Raw genomic sequence first — 17,084 nt, forward strand, 5'->3', positions numbered from 1 at the left:
CACACACACACACACACACACACACACACACACACACCACTGAGGGGTTTGGAAACTCAGGGTTAGTAGCAGTGCAGCTCCCCGGCATAGTGTGCGTTAAGACAGGCAACCCAATTCTGATATATTTTCCACTAATTGGTCTTTTGACCAATCACACCAGATCTGATTGGCGAAAAGACCAATTAATGAAACAAATGTCAGAATTAGGCTGCCTGTCTAAACGCAGCCATGGAGAGCAGTTAGGAGTTAAGTGCCTTGCTCAAGAGCACAACTGCAAGGGCACAATAGCCCTCAGGTCCCGGCTGTTGTGAAAATTTTGAGGGTTAGACAGTATATGGCATCTTCAATTCCTAGACAGTGGAATCAATATTTTCATACTTTGTTTTCCAAATTTGCTTCTACCCATACTTGTGTTTTTGAGGCTTTGGGAGATTATGCCTCTTTTTCCCGCCCCTTAGTGACGACATACAAATGACGCTTTTTTGTTCTTGGGGCGTATTCATTATGCCAGTTTTGTTGCAAAACGTTTCTTAAACGGAAGCACACTGAACGAAATGGGGCGGGACCTACCTGAATTTGTCCAATAGAAACTCTCGTTTTGCTCTATTTGCTTTCTTTTGGTTCTTAACGGTAAACGGTTTTCGCAATGAATTAGCCACATTGGAGTGGAGTTTAGTCCGCTAGTAATGAATACGCCCCTGGTGTTTTGAGATTTTTAACGCTAGCTGTGATAGCGCAAGATGAAAAACCCCATGCAGAATTGGTAGAGGAAAACTGCAAGACACACTTGGAATAAGGTAGCTAAATCAGCATCCCTGCTAGTAACAGTGTTGGACAATGTTGGCTACAAACTAGCAACCTTTTTTCATTGCACACACAGTCAGCAAGGTGTACTACTGTGTAGTTGGCTAGCTAGCTAAGCTGTTCGTGTTTCAGAAGCCAAGCAGGACTAACTTACTCTAAAGGCATACAGACTCGACTAAGGGCGATTCATATTAGATAAGGTAAGAGACATTTAACACATTCTACATTAAGCTCACTAAGCCTAACATAAGAAGGGGAGGCATGCGTGCTGGCCAGTGTTAACAAGTCGAAGCTAGACATTTGGCAGGAAGTACAAGCTAACTGTGCTAGCTAACGTCCTTAGCCATGGACTGGGCTAACGTTAACTCGCGAGGTGATGATGTTGTACCTGTCTGGATGGAGGAAGACCGATGAGTCATTCAATCATTTTATCTCATGAAAAGCTTTTTGAATTCCCCATTCAACTAAAAAATGCTAGCTAGCTAGCCATAAGAACATTTAGAGAAGTATGTCATCCAACCCAATGCTGTTGTGATTTTAGAACTATCAACGTCCTTTTCCGTAGCCAAGTGAATGTTAATTAACGTCGTTAATATTATCTCACGGTCTGTGTCAGCTTGTCATCAATACATTTGGTAGAAGCTGTCTTACTAAGGGAATGTGAATGGAAAGACAGAGAAAGTATCAGACCCAATGTCACTCTTATTATCCACAGACTAATAACCCTGATCAGAATGCATTTCCAGGACACAGTCAGAGAACTGGTCAACTATATTGAATACATCTTCCCTAAACCCCCATGCAGTCTGGCCTAGTATACACTACCAGTCAAAAGTGTGGACACTTCCTCATTCAAGGGTTTTTGTTGATTTGTACAATTTTTTACATTGTAAAATGATAGTGAAGACATCAAAACTATGAAATAACACATATGGAGTCATGTAGTAAACAAAAAAGTGTTAAACAAATCAAAATATATTTTATATTTGAGATTCTTCAAATAGCCACCCTTTGCCTTGATGACAGCTTTGCACACTCTTTGCATTCTCTCAACCAGCTTCATGAGGTAGTCACCTGGAACGCATTCTTAAAAGTTAATTTGTGGAATTTATTTTCTTAATGCGTTTGAGCCAATCAGTTGTGTTGTGACAACTGTTCAGATGGGACTGTGTGAATCAGGCCTTCATGGTCGAATTGCTGCAAAGAAACCACTACTAAAGGACACCAATAAGAAGAAGAGACTTGCTTGGGCCAAGAAACACGCGCAATGGACAGTAGAGCAGTGGAACTTTGTCCTTTGGTCTGGAGTCCAAATTGGAGATTTTTGGTTCAAACTGGCGTGTCTTTGTGAGACGCGGTGTGGGTGAACGGATGATCTCCGCATGTGTAGTTCCCACCATAAAGCATGGAGGAGGAGGTGTTATGATGTGGGGGTGCTTTGCTGGTGACACTGTCTGTGATTTATTTAGAATTCAAGGCACACTTAACCAGCATGGCTACCACAGCATTCTGCAGTGATACGCCATCCCATCTGGTTTGGGCTCATTTGTTTTTCAACAGGACAATGACCCAACACACCTCCAGGCTGTGTAAGGGCTATTTTACCAAGAAGGAGAGTGATGGAGTGCTGCATCAGATGACCTGGCCTCCACAATCCCCCGACCTCAACCCAATTGAGATGGTTTGGGATGAGTCGGACGGCAGAGTGAAGGAAAAGCAGCCAACAAGTGCTCAGCATATGTGGGAACTCCTTCAAGACAGTTGGAAAAGCATTCCAGGTGAAGCTGGTTGAGAGTGTGCAAAGCTGTCATCAAGGCAAAGAGTGGCTATTTGAAGAATCTCAAATATAAAATATATTTTGATTTGTTTAACACGTTTTTGGTTACTACATGATTCCATATGTGTTATTTCATCCGATGTCTTCACTATTATTTTACAATGTAGAAAATAGTAAAAATAAAGAAAAACCCTTGAATGAGTAGCTGTGTCCAAACCTTTGAGTGGTACTGTACATATGGTCCACACAGAAAGGAAAACTCCATCAATCAGTAGCTACAATACAAACCTTTGCCTAAGTCCAACCAACCTGGAGACCTTGCCCTTGCATTTCAAGGTTGCACTTGTTTTGGATTGGGCATCATCTGACTATCCTGGGCTGATGGTAGCATCCTGGTCGTGCTGTGAGTGACAGGTTGTTCCAATGACAGATGTCAAGTCTGAGGGCGGATGGAAGGTTGCATGGTGGTGTGTGTGCCCAGGCTGATAAACCGTGTGTCCCAAATAGCACCCTATACAGTACTTTTGACCAAAGCCCGATGGCACTGTATAGGGAATACGGTGCCATTTGGGACACAGCCAGTGTCATCCAGACCTGTTTATCTGTCTGTTTATTGAACGGACTAGCAGGTGGTGGGAGGTGTGGGTGGAGTGACGACAAGGCTAAAGCAGTCACTGACGTTTGAGTGGGAGGATACTGTTATTTTATTGTTGCTCTTTAATTATTTGTTATTTTTCTATTTTCCTTTTTTTTTTTTTTGACAGTTTATTTAGTAAATACTTTCTTAACACTTATATTTCTTAACTGCATCGTTGGTTAAGGTCTTGTCAGTAAGCGTTTCACTGTAAGGTCTACTACACCTGCTGTGTTCGGCTCATGTGACAAATTAAATTTGATTTGATGTCAGCGAAACTGTGTGGTCTTACCTCTGTCAACCAGAAGAAGGAGAATGCTGCTAAATGCACATTGTCAGCTAAATGCTCTATATGGAGCAAGTCTCAATTCAAACTAGCCGTCTGAAATCATAACGTTTGACCTCTAGCCTATGTTCATTTGTGTTGAAAGTCACTGATAAAATGTAAGTCCTTTCTAGATGACAGCTAAGGGTAGGCTACTTCCTAGTCAGGTGAAATGATGTCAGCTAGGCCTAGTCGACGTGGAAACAAGTTCGGAAGAAAAACTGATATAATCGGTCGACGGTTACGGGCCTTGAACAACATAATACACATTACTGTTAATAAACAAGGCTCTTTTTGGCTATTGTTCAACCTTTGGAAAGTATGTCATACTCTCCTGTTATAAATCCAACATGGACTCTTTCACTTTCCCAGTTCAGCTGTATGCCTATGCAAATCACTCTGTTGCCTTTCTATGCATTGGCTGTATTCAAATCAAATCAAATCAAATGTTATTGGTCACATACACATATTTAGCAGATGTTATTGCGGGTGTAGCGAAATGCTGAACTGAACTGTTGAACTGTTCCTAGCTCCAACAGTGCAGTAGTATCTAACAATTCACAGCAATACACACATCTAAAAGTAAAAGAATGGAATTAAGAAATATATAAATATTAGGACGAGCAATGTCTGAGTGGCATTGAATAAAATACAGTATAGTACAGTATATACATATGAAATGAGTAAAACAGTATGTAAACATTATTCAGGGTAAAATGAGCGCACACATTTACGTTGCACACGTTGATAGTTAGCTACCTTTTTAGTTCTTCAAAAGAGCAGTTCTTGAAAGGGCATGGTTTTCCCAGAGCTGTCAACAGCCTGGGATATTTATGGTGGTTGAATTGGCTCACACTTCTTGTGGGCATTTGTAGAGCTACAACGACCCTGGGTGTATTTCACTCCAGAAATCCAATATTAAAAAAGAAAAGGCCTATGGCATGAATAGTTAGGATGATAATGTATTATGCAGACAATTTTGCTGCTAACACAGATCTAGCTGTAATGTCATTTAATTCCACCCCCCCCCCCCCCCCCCTCATCTCCCTCTCAATGTCTCTTCACTGAATTGGGTCTATTCATTTGTGCCATTTTGGCAGACAATCCCTTCCATTTCATTTTTACTTCAGTGGCATTCCTCCCTAGCCTTCCACTCTGCTCGCTCAGACATGAGGATTACTCGGCTACATCCGATAAGTACCCAGTGAAAACTTCCAAAGTGTCTGTCATCCCTGCTGCGGTTAAAGGGAGGTTCTAAGAACAGCACATGTCACGGTCTGACCTTCCCTGTAATCTGGGTTTCACATTCACTGTCTCCGCAATGACGTGACCCCGTTTGATAGCCCGCCCTGCTTCTTAATCAGCGCGAGCCGGGAGGACAGCCGTGTGCGTCATGTTTCCTTGCCGTCTTCCACTTTGACTGTGTGTGTGTGTGTGTGTGTGTGTGTGTGTGTGTGTGTGTGTTCTGTATTATGCTCACAATATGACTCGTGGAGGATAGACAAGTTCAAATATCCTTATTGGCCTCCAAAGATTTGGGCCTTTGTGATAATTGATTTTGTGGTGGACTCAAATAAAGCACTGAAATGTGTGTGTGTGTTTGTTTGTGTGTTTTAAGGTAATATAGTAAGAGGACAACAACAACATGCTGGGCTGTAAGGAACAGGACGGGGGGAGCGTGGCCCCAGCTCACTGGCTGTGACCCTCTAACGGAGTACCGTAACCCAGCACCCGGCTAGTGCAAGTGGACATGCAACAGGGATAAACCCATTTCCTCCCCATCAAGCTCTCTAAACTACCCCCACCCCCTTCTCAGGGGGGCTAGTGGACCGTTTTGGGCACCAGACAGGCAGGCTCTGGGGTAGGGGAGAGACGGAAGAGAGGGTGGGGGGATAAAGTTCTGTGGGGGCTGGGAAGTGAGGGGAGTGAGAGGTGTGGCATCTGGGGGAGTGGGAGAGAGAGAGCAGCAGGAGGCACAGGGCCAGCCACAGCCAGGTCTGTGGTGGAGAGGGACAGGCTGCAGCCTCAGCCCCTGCCCCAGGACTCCCAGGGTCCCCAGCCACAACACGGCCCAGCCATGTCTAAAGGAGGTGAGGCTCCGGACGGTGGCGAACACCCGCGCTTCTTCGTAGGCTGCGACGACAACGAGGGCGAGGAGCTGCTGGACCCCGGGCGGGTCATGGGCTACGACTGCCTCTACGAGAATGTGGAAGAAGAGGAGGAGGAGGACGACGACGAGGAGGACGACGAGATGTATGATTCGGTGAGTTGAGTTGCCCATTGAGATCATCATAGTGACTGAATATAAAGCCTCTGTCTTTATAATGAGAAGATCATACAAGTGAGATCAAAATAGGCACAATTGAGACTGCAGGGGAGGCACTTGATTCTGCACTAAATTGAAATTATGGCTTTTGATATAAGTCCATTTTAGGTGTAATATGCGCACATATAAAGTTACTTTCCAGGTTCTGAATTGAGGAAAGGGTTCACACACAACAAAGTGAATCCTCACTCTGTTGAAATCTTCACACAGACTGTTTCATAGCGTTTATGGAGCATCTAATAGTGCAACTTCATGGAAATGAGAGATTTATGCCACAGTACTTTTATAGGATTTGATCGGGATTTGGCTGACATGTTGCAGTGGAAATGTGATCTCATATATTTGCATTGGGCGTCTCTCTGCACATACTTAATTTATTAAAAGTGACATGTCTGTAACTCCAAACACCCAAATTAATTGCTTTCCATTCTAAAGCTTGTGATGGTTGAACATTCTTTTTTGAATATTCTTCTTTGCTGAATATTAATTCAGTTGTTATATAACTGTCAATGACTTGTAATACCGTTACATCTACTTTATGAATAATTCATCGGCTTACATTTCCAAACTCAATTTTTTTTTTATGTTCCTTGAACAATCCTAAATAAAATGGTTGGTTTACAAACCTTTCACAAGTTATACCATACCATACCATACATAACAAATGTGTTGTACCATTGTCATGCACAGTAAGATACTGGTATGATGACATAGTTTAAAAAAAACTGACCCAGAGTGGACAGTCAGATAGCTGTCTAGGGAGTGTCTCATTAGGCAATCTACCAACTGACCCACAGTGGACAGTCCCATAGCTGTCTAGGGAGAGTCTCATAGCATCAAGTACCTCTCCCCTCCCTAATCTGTACTGATCTCAAAACAAACCAAAAGGTTGTCTCCTGGGAATTGGCTTTCACTTGTCCAGTTCTTTCCCACAAGTGGAAATGACTAAAAGAAAACAAGGCGAGGAAAGCGCTTGAGACTATTGAGATGCACCCATTGGTGCCTATTCCTCAATCTCCTCTCCCTAGCGAGGGAGGCACATGAGACTATTGCGTTGCACCAGGGCTATAGGCTGTTCCAATACTCTATAGCATCCTGTATAGGCTGTGTTCCAATACTCTATAGCATCCTGTATAGGCTGTGTTCCAATACTCTATAGCATCCTGTATAGGCTGTGTTCCAATACTCTATAGCATCCTGTATAGGCTGTGTTCCAATACTCTATAGCATCCTGTATAGGCTGTGTTCCAATACTCTATAGCATCCTGTATAGGCTGTGTTCCAATACTCTATAGCATCCTGTATAGGCTGTGTTCCAATACTCTATAGCATCCTGTATAGGCTGTGTTCCAATACTCTATAGCATCCTGTATAGGCTGTGTTCCAATACTCTATAGCATCCTGTATAGGCTGTGTTCCAATACTCTATAGCATACTGTCCTCATCACCTTTCCTTAACCCCTATTCCTCCATCTCCCCTCCCCTAGCCTCCTGAGAGGCAGATCGTGGTGGGCATCTGTGCCATGTCCAAGAAGTCCAAGTCCAAGCCCATGAAGGAGATCCTGGAGCGCCTCTGTCTGTTCAAGTACATCACGGTGGTGACCATCGAGGAGGAGGTCATCCTCAACGAGCCTGTGGACAACTGGCCACTCTGCGACTGCCTCATCTCATTTCACTCCAAAGGTGAGCGCTGGGTTACCATGTGCGTATCAACAAACACACAAGCGCATAAACACACACACACACACCCTGGGTTACCATGGACACACGCTGGTTTACCATGGACATGCGTGGACACACAAACACAATTATAAACAAACACAGTAGGGATGTGACAAATGTACAATGTTTAAATGGCAATTTTGTTTCTTCTGTTTTCCGTTAAAACAATAAGAAAAATTCATCAAATTCCACATGAATTCACAATGCAGATGATCTACATCGTGCTTCCTGTGGAGAGGGAGGGAGAACATGTGATAATTTATGCTGATCTTGCTTTTCACCAGAGTGGCGCGTGTAGGTTGTTGTTGTCGTCCAATCACAAGTCATCAAACCGGCACTAGGCTACAGTCAAACAGCCTCCGTGTGGCTAGTTATCAGGAGATATCTAGGCTAATAGATGGAAGGCTAGTTATCAGGAGATAGCTAGGCTAATAGCTGGAAGGCTAGTTATCAGGAGATATCTAGGCTAATAGATGGAAGGCTAGTTATCAGGAGATATCTAGGCTAATAGATGGAAGGCTAGTTAACAGGAGATATCTAGGCTAATAGATGGAAGGCTAGTTATCAAGAGATATCTAGGCTAATAGATGGAAGGCTAGTTATCAAGAGATAGCTAGGCTAATAGATGGAAGGCTAGTTATCAAGAGATAGCTAGGCTAATAGATGGAAGGCTAGTTATCAGGAGATAGCTAGGCTAATAGCTGGAAGGCTAGTTATCAGGAGATAGCTAGGCTTATAGCTGGAAGGCTAGTTATCAGGAGATAGCTAGGCTAATAGATGGAAGGCTAGTTATCAGGAGATAGCTAGGCTAATAGCTGGAAGGCTAGTTATCAGGAGATAGCTAGGCTAATAGCTGGAAGGCTAGTTATCAGGAGATAGCTAGGCTAATAGCTGGAAGGCTAGTTATCAGGAGATGATTTCTGCTCTCGTAAAAGCCTGAGTTTTCTGCACGCTAACACTAGGAGCTTATTACATAAAATTGATCAATTGAAAGTGTGGGTTCACAGCTCCAATCCAGATGTGTTGGTCATTACTGAGATGTGGTTAAGAAAGAGTGTTTTGAACACTGATGTTAACCTCTCTGGTTATAACCTTTTTATAACAGATCTTCCAAAGGTGGTGTAGTGGCAATCTTTACCAAGGAACACCTTCAGTGCTCGGTTGTCTCCACCAAGTCTGTCCCCAAACAATTTGATTTGCTGGTTTTAAGCATTCAACTTTCAAATAGCTCTTTGTTGACTTGCTGGGTGTTATCGTCCTCCATCAGCACCGGCCTGTACCCTACCTGCCCTAAACTCTCTCCTGGCCCCTTACACTAAGTCTGAATTTGTCCTGCTAGGTGACCTAAACTGGGACATGCTTAAACCACCTGACCAAGTCCTAAAGCAATGGGACTCCCTAAATCTTTCTCAGATTATTACCGATCCCACAAGGTATGACTCCAAACACCCAGAAAAGGCTTCTCTCCTTCACGTTATTCTCACAAATAATCCTGATAGGTATCAGTCTGGTGTTTTCTGTAATGACCTTAGTGATCACTGTTTTACGGCCTGTGTTCGTAATGGCTGCTCAGTGAAATGACCTGTCCTGATTTGTCATAGACGCTTGCTAAAAAACTTTCATGAGCAAGCCTTTCTTCATGACCTGGCCTCTGTAAATTGTTATAGAATCAGCTTGATCCCCTCTGTCGAAGACGCTTGGATCTTCTTTTTTTATATTTTCAGTGGTTAGGAAACACGCCCCCATAAAGAAAATGAGAATTAAAAAACGTTTTAGTGCCTGGTTCGACGGTGATCTGGCAGAGTTACTCCACCTCAAGATTTACATTTTAGTCATTTAGCAGACGCTCTTATCCAGAGCGACTTACAGTTAGTGAGTGAATACATTTTAATTTTCATACTGGCCCCCCGTGGGAAACGAACCCACAACCCTGGCGTTGCAAGCGCCATGCTCTACCAACTGAGCTACAATTCCATTTTGCGAAAGGCTCGGCACACGCATACTCAGGCTGACTGGCTCTTGTTCAGGCAAATGAGAAATAAGTGCACTCAGGCCAAAGTTAGTTACTTTAAGGAGCAGTTCTCTCTCTGTGGGTCTAATCCCAAGAAGTTCTGGAAAACGGTGAAAGACCTGGAAAATAAACCCTCCTCCTCACAGCTGCCCATGTCCCTTAATGTTGATGATGTGGTTGTTACTGACAAGGAGCACATGGCTGAGCTCTTTAATCACCACTTCATTAAGTCAGGATTCCTATTTGACTCAGCCACGCCTCCTTGCCCATCCAGAATTTCCTCATCTCCCACCCCTTCTAATGCGACTAGCCCCGATGCTCCTCCCTCTTTTTCCCCTGCCCCGCTACAAAGTTTCTCCCTGCAGGCGGTCACTGAGTTTGAGGTGCTAAAGGAGCTCCTTAAACTTGACCACAAAAAAACATCTGGGTCAGATGGTTTAGACCCTTTCTTCTTTAAGGTTGCAGCCCCTATCATCACCAAGCCTATCTCTGACCTTTTTAACCTGTCTCTCCTCTCATGGGAGGTTCCCATTGCTTGGAAGGCAGCCACGGTGCGTCCTTTATTTAAAGGGGGAGATCAAGCTGATCCTAACTTTTATAGGCCCATTTCTATTTTGCCCTGTTTATCAAAAGTATTGGAAAAACTTGTCAATAATCAACTGACTGGCTTTCTTGATGTCTATAGTATTCTCTCTGGTACGCAATCTGGTTTCCGCTCAGGTTATGGATGTGTCACTGCAACCTTAAAGGTCCTAAATGATGTCACCATTGCCCTTGATTCTAAGCAATGTAGTGCTGCTATTTTTATTGACTTGGCCAAAGCTTTTGATATGGTAGACCATTCCATTCTTGTGGGCTGCTAAGGAGTATTGGTGTCTCTGAGGAGTCTTTGTCCTCTCTCAAAGAGTGCAGTGTATAAAGTCAGAACATCTGCTGTCTCAGCCACTGCCTGTCACCAAGGGAGTACCCCAAGGCTCGATCCTAGGCCCCACGCTCTTCTCAATTTACATCAACAACATAGCTCAGGCAGTAGGAAGCTCTCTCATCCATTTATATGCAGATGATACAGTGTTATACTCAACTGGCCCCTCTCCGGATTTTGTGTTAAATGCTCTACAACAAAGCTTTCTTAGTGTCCAACAAGCTTTCTCTGCCTACAAAACAAAGGTCATGTGGTTTGGTAAGAAGAATGCCCCTCTCCCCACCGGTGTGTTCACTACCTCTGAGGGTTTAGAGCTTGAGGTAGTCTCCTCATACAAGTACTTGGGAGTATGGCTAGACGGTACACTGTCCTTCTCTCAGCACATATCAAAGCTGCAGGCTAAGGTTAAATCTAGACTTGGTTTCCTCTCATAATCGCTCCTCTTTCACCCAAGCTGCCAAACTAACCCTGATTCAGATGACCATCCTACCCATGCTAGATTACGGAGATGTAGTTTATAGATCGGCAGGTAAGGGTGCTCTCGAGCGGCTAGATGTTCTTTACCATTCGGCCATCAGATTTTCCACCAATGCTCCTTATAGGACACATCACTGCACTCTATACTCCTCTGTAAACTGGTCATCTCTGTATACCTGTCGCAAGACCCACTGGTTGATGCTTATTTATAAAACCCTCTTAGGCCTCACTCACCCCTATCTGAGATACCTACTGCAGCCCTCATCCTCCACATACAACACCTGTTCTGTCAGTCACATTCTGTTAAAGGTCCCCAAAACACACACATCCCTGGGTCGCTCCTCTTTTCAGTTCGCTGCAGCTAGCGACTGGAACGAGCTGCAAAAAACATTGACTGGACAGATTTATCTCCATCTCTTCATTCAAAGACTCAATCATGGACGCTCTTACTGACAGTTGTGGCTGCTTCGCGTGATGTATTGTTGTCTCTACCTTCTTGCTGTTGTCTGTGCCCAATCATGTTTGTACCATGTTTTGTGTTGCTACCATGTTGTGCTGATGCCATGTTGTGTTGTTACCATGTTGTTGTCATGTGGTGTTGCTACCATGCTGTGTTGTGGTCTTAGGTCTCTCTTTATGTAGTGTTGTGGTGGCTCTCTTTATGTAGTGTTGTGGTGTCTCTCTTTATGTAGTGTTGTGGTGGCTCTCTTTATGTAGTGTTGTGGTGGCTCTCTTTATGTAGTGTTGTGGTGTCTCTCTTTATGTAGTGTTGTGGTGTCTCTTTATGTAGTGTTGTGGTGGCTCTCTTTATGTAGTGTTGTGGTGTCTCTTTATGTAGTGTTGTGGTGTCTCTCTTTATGTAGTGTTGTGGTGGCTCTCTTTATGTAGTGTTGTGGTCTCTCTTTATGTAGTGTTGTGGTGGCTCTCTTTATGTAGTGTTGTGGTGTCTCTCTTTATGTAGTGTTGTGGTGTCTCTTTATGTAGTGTTGTGGTGGCTCTCTTTATGTAGTGTTGTGGTGTCTCTTTATGTAGTGTTGTGGTGGCTCTCTTTATGTAGTGTTGTGGTGTCTCTTTATGTAGTGTTGTGGTGTCTCTCTTTATGTAGTGTTGTGGTGGCTCTCTTTATGTAGTGTTGTGGTGTCTCTCTTTATGTAGTGTTGTGGTGTCTCTCTTTATGTAGTGTTGTGGTGTCTCTCTTTATGTAGTGTTGTGGTGGCTCTCTTTATGTAGTGTTGTGGTGGCTCTCTTTATGTAGTGTTGTGGTGTCTCTCTTTATGCAGTGTTGTGGTGTCTCTCTTTATGTAGTGTTGTGGTGGCTCTCTTTATGTAGTGTTGTGGTGGCTCTCTTTATGTAGTGTTGTGGTGTCTCTTTATGTAGTGTTGTGGTGTCTCTTTATGTAGTGTTGTGGTGTCTCTCTTTATGTAGTGTTGTGGTGTCTCTCTTTATGTAGTGTTGTGGTGTCTCTCTTTATGTAGTGTTGTGGTGGCTCTCTTTATGTAGTGTTGTGGTGGCTCTCTTTATGTAGTGTTGTGGTGGCTCTCTTTATGTAGTGTTGTGGTGTCTCTCTTTATGCAGTGTTGTGGTGTCTCTCTTTATGTAGTGTTGTGGTGGCTCTTTATGCAGTGTTGTGGTGTCTCTCTTTATGTAGTGTTGTGGTGGCTCTTTATGTAGTGTTGTGGTGGCTCTCTTTATGTAGTGTTGTGGTCTCTCTTTATGCAGTGTTGTGGTGTCTCTCTTTATGTAGTGTTGTGGTGGCTCTTTATGTAGTGTTGTGGTGGCTCTCTTTATGTAGTGTTGTGGTGTCTCTCTTTATGTAGTGTTGTGGTGGCTCTTTATGTAGTGTTGTGGTGTCTCTCTTTATGTAGTGTTGTGGTGGCTCTTTATGTAGTGTTGTGGTGTCTCTTTATGTAGTGTTGTGGTGTCTCTCTTTATGTAGTGTTGTGGTGTCTCTCTTTATGTAGTGTTGTGGTGGCTCTCTTTATGTAGTGTTGTGGTGGCTCTCTTTATGTGTGTTGTGGAGTCTCTCTTTATGTAGTGTTGTGGTGTCTCTCTTTATGTAGTGTTGTGGTGGCTCTCTTTATGTAGTGTTGTGGTGGCTCTTTATGTAGTGTTGTGGTGTCTCTCTTATGTAGTGTTGTGGTGGCTCTCTTTATGTAGTGTTGTGGTGGCTCTCTTTATGTAGTGTTGTGGTGTCTCTCTATGTAGTGTTGTGGTGGCTCTCTTTATGTAGTGTTGTGGTGGCTCTTTATGTAGTGTTGTGGTGGCTCTCTTTATGTAGTGTTGTGGTGGCTCTTTATCTAGTGTTGTGGTCTCTCTTTATGTAGTGTTGTGGAGTCTCTCTTTATGTAGTGTTGTGGTGGCTCTCTTTATGTAGTGTTGTGGTGGCTCTCTTTATGTAGTGTTGTGGTGGCTCTCTTTATGTAGTGTTGTGGTGGCTCTCTTTATGTAGTGTTGTGGTGGCTCTCTTTATGTAGTGTTGTGGTGGCTCTCTTTATGTAGTGTTGTGGTGGCTCTCTTTATGTAGTGTTGTGGTGGCTCTCTTTATGTAGTGTTGTGGTGGCTCTTTATGTAGTGTTGTGGTGTCTCTCTTTATGTAGTATTGTGGTGTCTCTCTTTATGTAGTGTTGTGGTGGCTCTTTATGTAGTGTTGTGGTGTCTCTCTATGTAGTGTTGTGGTGTCTCTCTTTATGTAGTGTTGTGGTGTCACTATGTAGTGTTGTGGTGTCTCTCTTTATGTAGTGTTGTGGTGGCTCTTTATGTAGTGTTGTGGTGGCTCTCTTTATGTAGTGTTGTGGTGGCTCTCTTTATGTAGTGTTGTGGTGTCTCTCTATGTAGTGTTGTGGTGTCTCTTTATGTAGTGTTGTGGTGGCTCTCTTTATGTAGTGTTGTGGTGTCTCTCTATGTAGTGTTGTGGTGTCTCTCTTTATGTAGTGTTGTGTGTTGTGGTGGCTCTCTTTATGTAGTGTTGTGGTGTCTCTCTATGTAGTGTTGTGGTGTCTCTCTTTATGTAGTGTTGTGGTGGCTCTCTTTATGTAGTGTTGTGGTGTCTCTTTATGTAGTGTTGTGGTGGCTCTCTTTATGTAATGTTGTGGTGGCTCTCTTTATGTAGTGTTGTGGTGTCTCTCTATGTAGTGTTGTGGTGTCTCTCTTTATGTAGTGTTGTGGTGTCACTATGTAGTGTTGTGGTGTCTCTCTTTATGTAGTGTTGTGGTGGCTCTTTATGTAGTGTTGTGGTGGCTCTCTTTATGTAGTGTTGTGGTGGCTCTCTTTATGTAGTGTTGTGGTGTCTCTCTATGTAGTGTTGTGGTGTCTCTTTATGTAGTGTTGTGGTGGCTCTCTTTATGTAGTGTTGTGGTGTCTCTCTATGTAGTGTTGTGGTGTCTCTCTTTATGTAGTGTTGTGGTGGCTCTCTTTATGTAGTGTTGTGGTGTCTCTCTATGTAGTGTTGTGGTGTCTCTCTTTATGTAGTGTTGTGGTGTCTCTTTATGTAGTGTTGTGGTGGCTCTCTTTATGTAATGTTGTGGTGGCTCTCTTTATGTAGTGTTGTGGTGGCTCTCTTTATGTAGTGTTGTGGTGGCTCTCTTTATGTAGTGTTGTGATGTCTCTCTTTATGTAGTGTTGTGGTGTCTCTCTTTATGTAGTGTTGTGGTGTCTCTCTATGTAGTGTTGTGGTGGCTCTCTTTATGTAGTGTTGTGGGCTCTCTTTATGTAGTGTTGTGGTGGCTCTCTTTATGTAGTGTTGTGGTGGCTCTCTAAGTAGTGTTGTGGTGGCTCTCTATGTAGTGTTGTGGTGGCTCTCTATGTAGTGTTGTGGTGGCTCTATGTAGTGTTGTGGTGTCTCTCTATGTAGTGTTGTGGTGTCTCTCTATGTAGTGTTGTGGTGGCTCTCTTTATGTAGTGTTGTGGTGGCTCTCTATGTAGTGTTGTGGTGGCTCTATGTAGTGTTGTGGTGTCTCTCTAAGTAGTGTTGTGGTGGCTCTCTTTATGTAGTGTTGTGGTGTCTCTATGTAGTGTTGTGGTGTCTCTCTATGTAGTGTTGTGGTGTCTCTCTATGTAGTGTTGTGGTGGCTCTCTTTATGTAGTGTTGTGGTGTCTCTATGTAGTGTTGTGGTGGCTCTCTATGTAGTGTTGTGGTGGCTCTCTATGTAGTGTTGTGGTGGCTCTCTTTATGTAGTGTTGTGGTGTCTCTCTTTATGTAGTGTTGTGGTGTCTCTCTTTATGTAGTGTTGTGGTGGCTCTCTTTATGTAGTGTTGTGGTGGCTCTTGTCGTGATGTGTGTTTTGTCCTATATTTTCATTTTTAATCCCAGCCCCCGTCCCCGCAGGAGGCCTTTTGGTAGGCCGTCATTGTAAATAAGAATTCTTAACTGACTTGCCTAGTTAAATAAAGGTTAAATAAAAAATATATATAAAGATATCGGGGCTAATAGATGGAAGGCTAGTTATCAGGAGATATCTAGTTATATACCTACTCACTCAAGGGTTTTTCTTTATTTTTACTATTTTCCACATTGTAGAATAATAGTGAAGACATCAAAACTATGAAATAACACATACAGTGAGGGGAAAAAAGTATTTGATCCCCTGCTGATTTTGTACGTTTGCCCACTAACAAAGACATGATCAGTCTATAATTTTAATGGTAGGTGTATTTGAACAGTGAGAGACAGAATAACAACAAACAAAATCCAGAAAAACACATGTCAAAGATGTTATAAATTGATTTGCATTTTAATGATGGAAATAAGTATTTGACCCCTCTGCAAAACATTACTTAGGACTTGGTGGCAAAACCCTTGTTGGCAATCACAGAGGTCAGACGTTTCTTGTAGTTGGCCACCAGGTTTGCACACATCTCAGGAGGGATTTTGTCCCACTCCTCTTTGCAGATCTTCTCCAAGTCATTAAGGTTTCGAGGCTGACGTTTGGCAACTCGAACCTTCAGCTCCCTCCACAGATTTTCTATGGGATTAAGGTCTGGAGACTGGCTAGGCCACTCCAGGACCTTAATGTGCTGCTTCTTGAGCCACTCCTTTGTTGCCTTGGCCTTGTGTTTTGGGTCACTGTCATGCTGGAATACCCATCCACGACCCATTTTCAATGCCCTGGCTGAGGGAAGGAGGTTCTCACCCAAGATTTGACGGTACATGGCACCGTCCCATCGTCCCTTTGATGTGGTGAAGTTGTCCTGTCCCCGTAGCAGAAAAACACCCCCAAAGCATAATGTTTCCACCTCCATGTTTGACGGTGGGGATGGTGTTCTTGGGGTCATAGGCAGCATTCCTCCTCCTCCAAACACGGCGAGTTGAGTTGATGCCAAAGAGCTTGATTTTGGTCTCATCTGACCACAACACTTTCACCCAGTTCTCCTCTGAATCATTCAGATGTTCATTGGCAAACTTCAGACGGCCCTGTATATGTGCTTTCTTGAGCAGGGGGACCTTGCGGGCGCTGCAGGATTTCAGTCCTTCACAGCGTAGTGTGTTACCAATTGTTTTCTTGGTGAATATGGTCCCAGCTGCGTTGAGATCATTGACAAGATCCTCCCGTGTAGTTCTGGGCTGATTCCTCACCGTTCTCATGATCTTTGCAACTCCACGAGGTGAGATCTTGCATGGATTGACAGTTCTTTTGTGTTTCTTCTTTTTGCGAATAATCGCACCAACTGTTGTCACCTTCTCACCAAGCTGCTTGGCGATGGTCTTGTAGCCCATTCCAGCCTTGTGTAGGTCTACAGTCTTGTCCCTGACATCCTTGGAGAGCTCTTTGGTCTTGGCCATGGTGGAGAGTTTGGAATCTGATTGATTGATTGCTTCTGTGGACAGGTGTCTTTTATACAGGTAACAAACTGAGATTAGGAGCACTCCCTTTAAGAGTGTGCTCCTAATCTCAGCTCGTTACCTGTATAAAAGACACCTGGGAGACAGAAATCTTTCTGATTGAGAGGGGGTCAAATACTTATTTCCCTCATTAAAATGGATTTTTTTGTTGTTTTTCTGTCTCTCACTGTTCAAATAAACCTACCATTAAAATTATAGACTGATCATTTCTTTGTCAGTGGGCAAACGTACAAAATCAGCAGGGGA

General features: G+C 43.5%; 1 protein-coding gene across 5 annotated transcripts in view; it reads left to right on the top strand.

The window, feature by feature from the left end:
• The first annotated feature begins 653 nt into the window (after nucleotides 1-653).
• The window catches only part of ppip5k2 (diphosphoinositol pentakisphosphate kinase 2), an 82,172-nt gene continuing 65,741 nt past the window's right edge, over nucleotides 654-17,084 (top strand). For 4 of the 5 annotated variants that reach the window (XM_084160169.1, XM_084160171.1, XM_084160170.1 and 1 more), the window contains exons 1-3: nucleotides 654-1,004; nucleotides 5,159-5,803; nucleotides 7,354-7,549. In XM_084160169.1, the coding sequence (XP_084016295.1) occupies nucleotides 5,618-5,803; nucleotides 7,354-7,549 (382 nt within the window). In that variant the 5' untranslated portion in view covers nucleotides 654-1,004; nucleotides 5,159-5,617. Of the gene's footprint in view, nucleotides 1,005-5,158; nucleotides 5,804-7,353; nucleotides 7,550-17,084 lie in introns of those variants that run through there. The other variant, XM_084160173.1, reaches the window with a different exon arrangement.

Source organism: Coregonus lavaretus, assembly GCF_964263955.1.
Source record: "Coregonus lavaretus genome assembly, chromosome: 4".
NCBI lineage: Eukaryota > Metazoa > Chordata > Actinopteri > Salmoniformes > Salmonidae > Coregonus > Coregonus lavaretus.